Genomic DNA, 11,051 nt, shown 5'->3' on the forward strand with positions numbered 1-11,051 from the left:
TCCATATTGTCATCGTTATATGCATTTATAGAAGCGATATGTGTCGATTGCTGCATCTTCGTTTTGTCCAATTATCCAATTATGTGTGCTTGGTTTGCTCACACATGTTTCTCAATATAAGGAAACTGTAAACAACTTTCATACAAAAGGGAGGTTTTGCTAGCTATACCATCAGGTTTAACCCTCTATTACTTTCTTTCTAAAATGCTAGCACAAAGTAAATGGCAGTTGTTTACTTTCATTCCGTTGGTAAAAATAGAATAACACCTGATTTTACAAAGTACCCATTATTCTAATATGACGTCCTTATTACGCTTTGTAAACAAAGCCATGTTCTAATGAGAACAAAATATGTTTGACACATGCGCACAAATTCTGTTTATATTAAAGTTATTTCCATCATTATCCTATACAATGTATACACTCAGGTAGCCTACATAAACTTTTATAATATATGTTATATCGAACAACATAAATTTACCATGTTCGTATTTTTTAAACTTATCAAATATGAAATGTAATGTACAGACTCCTCGGGGAGGAAACGGGAACAGCTAAACATTTGACGGTATTTTCGTACGCTTCGACCTGTAAAAATACTGTATTTGTCCTATTAGAATCGAAATAATTCCTTCATGTCATGCTCTATGCTCATTTTAACATGGTTAGGTATTATATTTGACCACATTTAACACCTAGCTAACGCTCAATGTAAAATATCAACAAATAAAATGCCTACCCATGTTAAAATGAGCATAAAACATGACATGAAGGAAGTATTTCTTAATCAACGTTTGATGTAAGTATTTGTGTTAATACTTTTTCTTTTGATATATTAAGTACTTTATATTTTCTCGTTTGTCCATAGATATCGATATTCAATACATTATATTTTACTGATTAATCGAATTAAATTTTATTAATGCTCATTTTCTACAATACCACACTTTTAAAATAAAATATTTTTGGGTCTTTCTTTTCTCTCTCTGGTTTTTCCTCTACCTAATTTGTCATTTGACATTCCAACTGTTTGATTTAAGCGCGACTGACGAATCTGATGGAGGCAAGCCAATTAAGTGTACCAAATAAACTGCCTTACATGTTTTATTCATTACCATAAAACTAAGAATGGAAATAGAGAAAATGTCAAAGAGACAATAACCCGACCAAAGAGCAGATAACATCCGAAGACCACCAATATAAGGGACAAACATTCATTGACAAACATTTTTAATATACTTCAAGTAACTAATAAACGGGACCAATATTCAACATGCTTCCAGCTGACAAAGGACATGAATAAAGAATAATTTACTTTCAGGTACAGCTGAATCGTCTACCTTTGATGTAACTCTTATGATATGCACACTCAGGAATCTAGCTAACATAAACATTCAAGATAACCTCCCAGTATCTACTGATAGAACTGATGAGGCAGCTTTGTCAAGAATAAAATTTTATCGAAATGAGATTGCTCATAATGATAGTGGAACTTTGACAGAAAAACAATTTCACCAGTACTGGGACGAAATTAGTCAGGTAATTCGATTTCCTAGCAGTTAATTACAAAAAAGGATAGTCTTGTCATTTCATCAAAATAAAACTATCTGGCAAAACTTAATATATAAAATATGTGTTTGTTTCATCAGAGGCTCCATTAAACGTTTTAAACATTTTTTCTGCAGTCTATTTATGTTAACTATTTATCTCCTTATCACCCTGCTGAACAGTTTCCTGCCCCGTGAATTGTTTTTTTATTATATCTTACTTTCCTCTAAATTTCGTATTGTGACGTCATAAAAAAAGGCGACACTGTCTGATGCCGTCACATAGAAAAAAATACATCAGTTGGCTCACCATTCAATAAGAAGGATAAAAAATGAGTGTATATCATTTATAGATCTTCTGAGAAACATATTCCAACACTACATTTCGTGCAATATAAATTTTTAAACTCTCGACAGATGAAAATAAACTATTTAAAACGCAGGTCGAGCCTCGCGTTTTCAATTTCGAAACTTAACTGTCTCTAGCGGGTAACTATCGTATCACACTTGATACAGTAGTAGAATCTATATATAACGAGAAAAAGGAAATAAAAGGATAGTTTTGTAATGTTCAGTTAATGGCATTATCTGTATAATGTAAATTAGAAATGTCCACTTACAAAATACTTATATTTTAAAGGCTATTATTCTACTTGGAGGACAAAATTACACGCAACTGTGTGCAGATTTGAAAGTCTGTAAGCTTGATGGCCATGACAAAGAAGTTTTGATAGAACTTAGAAATATCAGAGGCGAAACTATACCGAAAGGAGCAATAGGTATTTTTTTTCTTCATTACAAGATCTAAACATTAATGTAAGACTAGTTAAAAGATGGTTGAACCGATAAATGGAGATACAAATCATAATAACAAACAAAATCCTAGAAAATGTTATGGTAAAAAAAGTATGATTGTTCTCATAACTATATATTATCATCAAAATTATTAGTAAGACAGTAAGAGCGCATTGTAATGACATCTGGTAAACAAGGGACAAATTGAATGTACAATAAATAAGAAGATAATTTCAACACAATAACAACTTAAATACCCATTAGGAGCTGATCAAGAAAATGCCGTGATAGGCTATTTATATAATTATGAAATAACAAAACGTAAAAATCTTAGTAAAACTGATTCTGTCTTAAAAGGGACAAACTTTGTCTGTCTTTGAAAACTATTATTATTACCAATAAAATTGAGAAAAGAAATGGGGAATATGTCAAAGCGACAACATACACCCGACCATAGAGCAGATAACAACCAAAGGCAACCAATGACTCCTCAATGTAGCGAGCAATATCTGCACCCATAGGCGAACTTCAGCTGGCCCCTTAAAAATATGTATACTAGTACAGTGATAATGGACGTCATTCTTAACTCCGAATTATACACAAGAAACTGAAATTTAAAATCATACAAGACTAACAAAGGTCAGAGGCTCCTGGTATGGGAAAGACGCAAAATTGCGGCGGGGTTAAACATGTTTATGAGATCTCAACCCTCCCCCTATACCTCTAGCCAATGCAGAAAAGTAAACGCATTATTGTTTACGGTCATTAAACTACCAATTAAATAATAGATTCGGTTAAGAGGTATTCAATACAAAATATCTTATTAAGAAAATTATTTATTTATATTTCCTTAAAGTTGTACATGGTTATTGAATTCAATTATTTTGATAATGTTCAACTCTCTTCAGTTGTTCATAACAGTCTATTAGAAGAATGGTCCACTTTTGATGAAAAGGTTGTTCAAACCAGAGCTATCAAAAGAATATTAGAACTTCTAGAAGAAGAAGACGTGTTGACAGTAATTGGTCCGCCAGGATGTGGCAAATCGACAGCTATTCACCATGCTGCTCTACAGCTACGTGATAAAGAGGATTATGTTATCGTTCCTGTCAATTTTCCCGGTGAAATCATACAGTACTATAATCCAGAGTGCAAACAAGTATTTGTGTGTGATGATATATGTGGTGAATATGCCATTGACACTCCAATGTTGAGCAATTGGTGTAGGTTGTCAAATGCAATACAAGTAATTCTAAGCAACAAAAAAGTGAAAATATTAAGTTCATGTAGAAATTATATTTTTAAAGATCGGCAATTTTCTAGAGCAAAACTAATTTCAGACGGTTACGTTGACATAACTTCAGAAAAATATGCTTTGTCTATAAAAGAAAGATGTCTCATGGCAGAAGTATATCTGTCCCCAAATGACGTAACAGCTTTACAGCAATCAAATTTATTGATGAATTTCGATTTGTTTCCTCTTTTATGTCAAATGTATTCATCAGGAGTGTACGGTGATGTAATATCATTTTTTTCTAATCCCATTGATTCAATCAATTTAGAGCTTGCTTCACTAGTGAACGAACTTGATCAAACAACGTTTGCGATACTGTTTTTATTTGTTATCTACAATAACTGCATAGACGAAAACATTTTCAATCAGAAGGTAGAAATAAGAAATATTTTACAGGATTTAACTGATAATTTTAAAATTTCGTCCGTTTTGTCAATTAATGTTGTCAAATTGCAATTGAATAATCTCATCAATAGTTATGTTAAAAAATGTGAAAATTCTTATAGTTTAATTCACGACAAGATTTTTGACATCCTGGTTTTATTTTGCGAAAACAAGTATTTCGATCTCTGTCTCGAAGTAGCACATACCGATATAATACGTGACCGATTTCAGTTGTTGTCCCTAAATGCAGAGGAGTCCGAAGGTATGATTACTGTTACAGCAGATAAGGAAAGCGCATATTTTGATAGAATTTCAAATTATATTCGTGATGATCACATAGAAAATGTGTTTACCAATGTTCAGATTACTTGTATGTCCTATCAACAAAAACTTTTGGAACACCTGAAAAATAACGAGGATTTGCTTAACATTGTTTTATCCTTATCAGAGAAAGAATCGTCCCCTTTAATAACAGTTGCAAATCAAGGACTCAGTTATCTTGTACATTCGCTGATTGATTTAGGATTAAATGTGAACGTTTGCGACGAAAAAGGCCAATCCCCTTTGTTTATTGCTACCGGTAGCGGCTATACTGAAACTATCCAATTATTGTTGAATAGATCCGCTAATCCTGATATATGCAACCATAAACAGATAACTCCACTTCACATGGCATGTCTGTGTAACGACATTGAAATTGTAAAATTGTTGATAAATTCCAAGTGTAACAAAGATATTCGTAGCTACTATGGGCATACACCACTCTACTTTGCATCAATGTTAGGTCATACAGAAGTTGTTGCATTTTTGTTAGAAAATAAGAGTGATGCTAATATTTGCAGTAAAAACAATACCACCGCATTGCATGCTGCCTGTCGCTTTGACAAGGTAGATATTGTACGATTACTTATAAATTATGGATGCGATCACACTTTATTGTCTGTGTATAATGAATCCCCCCTTTTTGTTGCATGTCTTTATAACAGTATTTTATCAGCCGGCTTATTATTAGAAATGGGATGCAACCCTAATGTGTATACAAATGTGGAGGGGAATTATAATCCGCACCCTAGTATAAAAAATATTGAATTAATAATCACTTTCCTAGAAGAAGACACATACGAGCATAAGTTTTAGAGAATGCCGAGTTCTTTGAAAATTCGTTTGCACAACTTGCAATGAGTATGAATTATTTTTCTTATTTTAAGATGAACTTCTCGACAAAACCACATTCATCATTTAATATGACTCCACTTTTTGTTGCATCATCAAATGGAAATGTTGATCTAGTTAAATTGTTGTTAGAGCACAACGCCAATCCAAATTGGGGAAATCGGTTTAACGAAACTCCATTATATTCTGCAACTGAAAAAGGAAAAATAGAAATTGTAAATATGCTTTTAGAATTTAATGCTGATCCAAATTTATGTAACAATCATAATGTATCACCCCTGCAAGCGGCAGCAACTGTAAAAGAATTTTCAGAAATTGTTTCCTTGCTATTATATAATGGAGCAAATCCTCACCATGGTGACAATGACAATGACCCCCTATTAATCCTTGCTACACATATATATTCTTATGATATTATTGAGCTGCTGTTGAAATTTAATGCTGATCCAAATATTTGCAATGGCAAAGGAGAGACGTGTTTGCACCTGGCTTCCCGAATTGGTGCAATTGAAATTGTTAGAATACTACTAGAAAACAATGCGGATCCAAACGTTGTGGATTATAGTTTGATGAAAACACCACTGTATATAGCGTCACATGCTTTACGTCACTCGGTGTTTATTAAATCTAGTGTTCGGAGAAACAATATAGTCATAGGTTTGGAAAAACCACACATTCGCCCATTCCAAGACGACGTTTCAGAGTTGGTTCACCAAGATTTGGGGAAAACCGTCAAGTTATTATTAAGGTATAAAGCTGATCCATTAAGCGTTGTTTAAAACATTTTTCAGAATTTGGCCTGTATTTTTACAAGTGACACGAACAATAAATCAAAATATCTTCCTATAGATAAGGTGGTGGAATCTTATTTACGGAAAAATGCTATGAAGTTAAATATATTTTGTTTGCATGAATTTGCAAGTGTTATAAAAGAAGATGGGTTTTTGTTTTTATTTCTGAATTACACTTTAGTAGAATACGTATGTACTATTATTTATAAGAAGTTGCTTTTTCACAAAGTCTAAGTCCGCCAAAAGATAAGTTACCTTGTCGGTACACATTATTCTTACTCCGGCTAAACAGCTCATTAGTTCTTAATGCCGCGTGTGGCGTTACGAACAGAACATATAGATTTATTAAAATTTTGTTACATTGTATGTGTTACATAGTTTTTGTCTGACTTCCGTTTAAATTGTAGAAAGCAAGTCATGGGGATTGTTTTCCGGCGATAGATATAAGAAGTAATAAGAGAATTATCTTCGATTGGGTGTATGGTATAGTCGTGACTTGTACATTTCTGTCTAGCTTCTGCCCTGACCTTACTTAACCTTGACCCGCTTGATAATTGACAACAAAAAAATCAGGGTATACGATAATTGTAGTAAACTTTAGAAATCATCAACATTAGTCCTATCTTGGGAAGTGAAGTAGGTGAGAAATGTCAGCCTTAAACAAATGTATGTGCACTTGTTTTAAATGCTCCTCCTGTAACGCAGTTTATATTTCAGCTGTGTGTTACGTATTTATGTTTATGCTTTTTTTATGTTACCCATTTTACCTGCAATTAATATTTGTTATATGTATGCCTTCCTTTTTATGCAAGTGATTACGGTTGTTTATCGGGAAGATTATTTTTGAAAACTTGCTGTTTTCGGACCTATTTTATTAAATTTCTAAAATATTCCTCATTGTTTCTTCAATCACAGTTTAAAAAAAGTAAAGCAGTTAATAGATACAGGAAGGATGTGGTGTGAGTACCAATGAGACAATTCTCCATCAAAGTCACAATTTATAAAAGTAAACCATTATAGGTCAAGGTACGATCTTCAACACGGAGTATTGGCTCACAACGAACGGCAAGCTATAAAGGGCTGTATAACTTATACAATGCATCTTATTATTCCATTTTCTGAAGGAAAAAAACAATGCAAGTATCAGCATAAAACATTATTTAAAAATCTAGTTTCAAGCCTTGTCGTGCTATTATAACTTTGACAATTTTGACTTGTTATAGTTATCAAACAGATAGTTTTTGTTAGAATATAATTACATGCTGTCTTTGAAATAAATGATTTTTTTCTATGTTATTTGTATAAAATGATTTTAACTTTCCGAAAATGCATAACATGAGAACTTTATTCTGTTTATTAATAACTTTTAACTTTGCTTCTTAAGCAGTAAATCACATCTTACAAAGAAACGAGTTTAGTAAGATTACCCATATACATCTTTCAACAAAATATCAAATTCATGGATGTAATAACCTACAGGAATACCCGTCTTCAATTTACAAAACCCGTGACATTTAGCCTATAAAATGCTGAAGACAAAAAAAGACCCTATAACAAAACTATGAATCTTCGACTTAAATATAAACTAGTAAATATCAAACCTCCAATCCATTTAGTGTCAAGACGTCATTATAAGTCAGCAGAAAACATGACCTTGTGCAATACAATTGTTTCCAAACGTTTTCCATTAACAACAAAAGACCATTACTCGACAACCGTTACATTTGCCATTGGTATCATTATTTTGATGCATGGATAGAGTCAATCAAATAATATTTAAAAATTGGTTAAAAAAACCAAACACAGATTGTAATAAGAGATATCAGGCTTATAATTTGATACGCAAGACGCGCGTTTCGTCTACATAAAACTCATCAAAACACGTCCGTTCATTTTGTAAACATGTAACGGACTCTGTAACATGATTTTTCAAGTATGTCCTTTCAGGTTCCAGTCTTGTATCATAACACCAGTTTTCGGTGCATGTCAAAACATGGAGGGAAATAAAATAGTCAATTTTTTTTTCTGGAGTTTTGTCTCTTTCTATTTGATTCAAAGTTCAAAGCTGAATTGAAAAATACATGTATATATATATAGATTAAACAAAAATATTGCATCTTATTTGGGATATTAATCCAGGAAAATGGGAGGATATCATGTTTACTGAAAGTGGTGCGGCCTAGTAAAACCGCAAACAGAAAAAAGAAAAAAAAAGTTTTGACTTCAGGGTTACTTTCCTTATATTCTTTATTGCATGACCCACTATTTTTCTAAATTAAATCACAGTTTCACACAAGATAAGCTGTTTTGCATGTAAGCCTATGGAGAAGTCAATAACAAAACTGCAACTTTCATGATTTAGCCGATTTAATCCATGTACGGCATATATGCTTGTACGTAAGAAGGGTGTTTTAAAGTAATATATTACCCGACTTATACTCTCTGCAGGTTAAAGATGTATGCGCAAGTTTTTTTTTATAAATATTAGTTCAAATCAAATAAATTTTTGCGTTAATCTTGCATGTTTGTCAAATTATTGATACGGCGACCACTGAGTGGAATGGAACTTAATTCAATTAAGAGGCAACAAAGAGTCCGTGTATCTCATATTAGTCTATATTCAAATTTAACAAAGGACCCTCTCCGATATTGAAATCGATAATACAATCATAATAAATATCTCTTTTTTGTTGACCTTGTATTACTGATCATTAAGTCTGTTAAGTTCTCTTTATCGTCCTTAGTTTTTGCTTAAAGAAGGTAGAAAAATCAGGAACAATCACACCTATAAAAAGTTAAAGTCTACTATATATATCGGTAAAATTTCACTGGTTAGAAGATCTCACTTTACTGACTATTTTTTGGATTAAAAGGTTTATTTATCTACTATATTTCTTCTATCATAAAAGGCAAAACGTAAAACAGTTGGTAAAAATTCATCATTTAAGCAAATTCTAAGATGGCTAGTATCATTATCCCTTATGGGCCAGGAAATACAACCGTACCACCTCTACCCCTGTTCAAAAGTCACAAATTGACCAATAGAACACAATTTTGGGTTACAAATTAAAACCGGAAGAAATACATCAACTATAGGAGGGAAACATTGGAACGAAATCCAAACTCCAACAAACATAGAAACGAACTGTTTAATAACAACTGCTTGAAAAGGTTAATAGGTAAACACTTCGCTATCATCGCAAGGTTAACGTTATATTATGATCGACGTATGTTAAAAATATCTTGCTGAAATAATAGTAGGGGGAAAAAATTGGAGGAAAAATCAGTTATCTTTCTTTGCCCAAATACCTTGTTCGTCGGAAAACTAATAATCATTGCAAGAATCACTAGAAAATAATATGATTTCTGTGTGTTATAAATTGTGTATGCACTCATATATATATTATTACGTATGGTCTTTCACTATACATAAATATTTCGAAACATACATTTAATTGTGTAAGTGCTAAAAATAACATGATTATGACTTTAAAAAATAAAATTACTAGAAATACCTTACTTGGTACAAACAATTTCTATCGAGGTGCATTGACGCTGACCTCATGCTATCAGCGTATAAGGCTATTTATTTTATGTCACGTTCGGTTCATGTATTTATATACATGTATATCTGGTTTTCAAATTTTTCGTTTTTATTGTTTCTAAAGAAGGCAATTATAGAAAAGGCACTTCCGAGGGACGAATTTTATAAAGTGTTCATTTTATATCAGCAATGCTAATACTTTTTCTATCTATATATCGCTTTAACTGAAGAATTTCTTTAAAAAGAAACATCTTTTATGTTTGAATTTTCGAAGTTAATGAAATTATTATCATAGATGCAAGCTTATTATTTACCGCAACCATGATATGTTTATCTTTACGGTATTATAGTAGAGTCGGGAAATGTCAAGGTGTTCGTGTATGAACAAAGTTGCACTCTACATCATATTCTAACATGACGTCATTAAACGCTTTGCGTTCAAACCCTAGTAAAATATTATCGTACTTTTACGTCATAAATATGCTTTCATATGAATGACGTCCCCGACGTCACAGAACGATGACGTAAGATAATAAGCATTTTACGCTTGTAAAACCGAAAAATCATCACAACAAGGAAACTTAAACAAACGATACTGAAATGGGATACAAGCCATTGTATTTCATACACATAAGAGATATGAATACATTTTCATTTAAATTCATCCAAAACTATCTAAATACGTAATTGTAAAAAGTTTAAGCATGTCACTATTTCAGTTTGCTCCGTACTTTTTCGCCAATTTAATAGTGCGTTTATTTATGAGAACGGCAAATATCTACCTCAACATAGAGCGCTTCGATCTAAAAGAATTGCCGTATTTGTCTTATTAGAATCGAAATAATTCATTGGAGCTTGAACATATCGTAATTTTACCACTAATTGTCCAGTCATGTCAATATTTTACCCCTCACTAACGCTCAGGGTAAAATATTTGGATATAAGGACCAACCCCTGATAAAACTACGACATATTGAAGCCCTAATGAATTATTTCTTAATTTATATTTGAGAAATCAATGATAATAAAAAAATTGGTTTGAAGATAAAACAATAGTAGACAAAATGGCTTTATCTAGCTGCTGATGGAAAACGGTTCACATTATGTTTTTAGTGATTGACGTTTTATTTGATGCGATTGTAAAAATATTCTTTAGAATTGTATTTGACCTTTCTCTTTATTATTACAATTTAGTGATCGAATTTTATTTTTGGTTTCGTTGAAGTATTGATGTCATCGGGAGCAATTATTTTCTTTTATATCACTTCGAATTGTCCTTGATTTATTTTAACTGAAGAATATTGCGTAATATTCCTAACTTGGAAAAACACATTATTTTTAAAAATACTAAAAAGTGACGACATTTCGTTGCTATGGAAACTTTTCAAAATTTGCTTAACATGGCAGAAAGAAGCAGGTACTAATGAGATAAATGAAATTATTTTCTGCTAGGTTTTGTCAATTGAAACCCAAAACAAGATAGATAAAACGAAGATTCAATATATGCTTACTCTTAATTAAGA

The 11,051-nt window shown here is 32.0% G+C and overlaps 1 protein-coding gene across 1 annotated transcript; it reads left to right on the forward strand.

Annotated features, from left to right (window-relative positions):
• The first annotated feature begins 204 nt into the window (after nt 1-204).
• On the forward strand, nt 205-5,972 carry LOC134692505 (ankyrin-1-like). The gene is made up of 6 exons (XM_063552962.1): nt 205-217; nt 1,322-1,539; nt 2,188-2,326; nt 3,251-3,588; nt 4,744-4,908; nt 5,229-5,972. The coding sequence occupies exons 1-6, from the start codon at nt 205-207 to the stop codon at nt 5,970-5,972; spliced, it is 1,617 nt and encodes a 538-aa protein (XP_063409032.1).
• The last annotated feature ends 5,079 nt before the right edge of the window (nt 5,973-11,051 follow it).

The sequence above is a fragment of the Mytilus trossulus genome, chromosome 12 (genome assembly GCF_036588685.1).
Source record: "Mytilus trossulus isolate FHL-02 chromosome 12, PNRI_Mtr1.1.1.hap1, whole genome shotgun sequence".
NCBI classification, from domain to species: Eukaryota; Metazoa; Mollusca; class Bivalvia; order Mytilida; family Mytilidae; genus Mytilus; species Mytilus trossulus.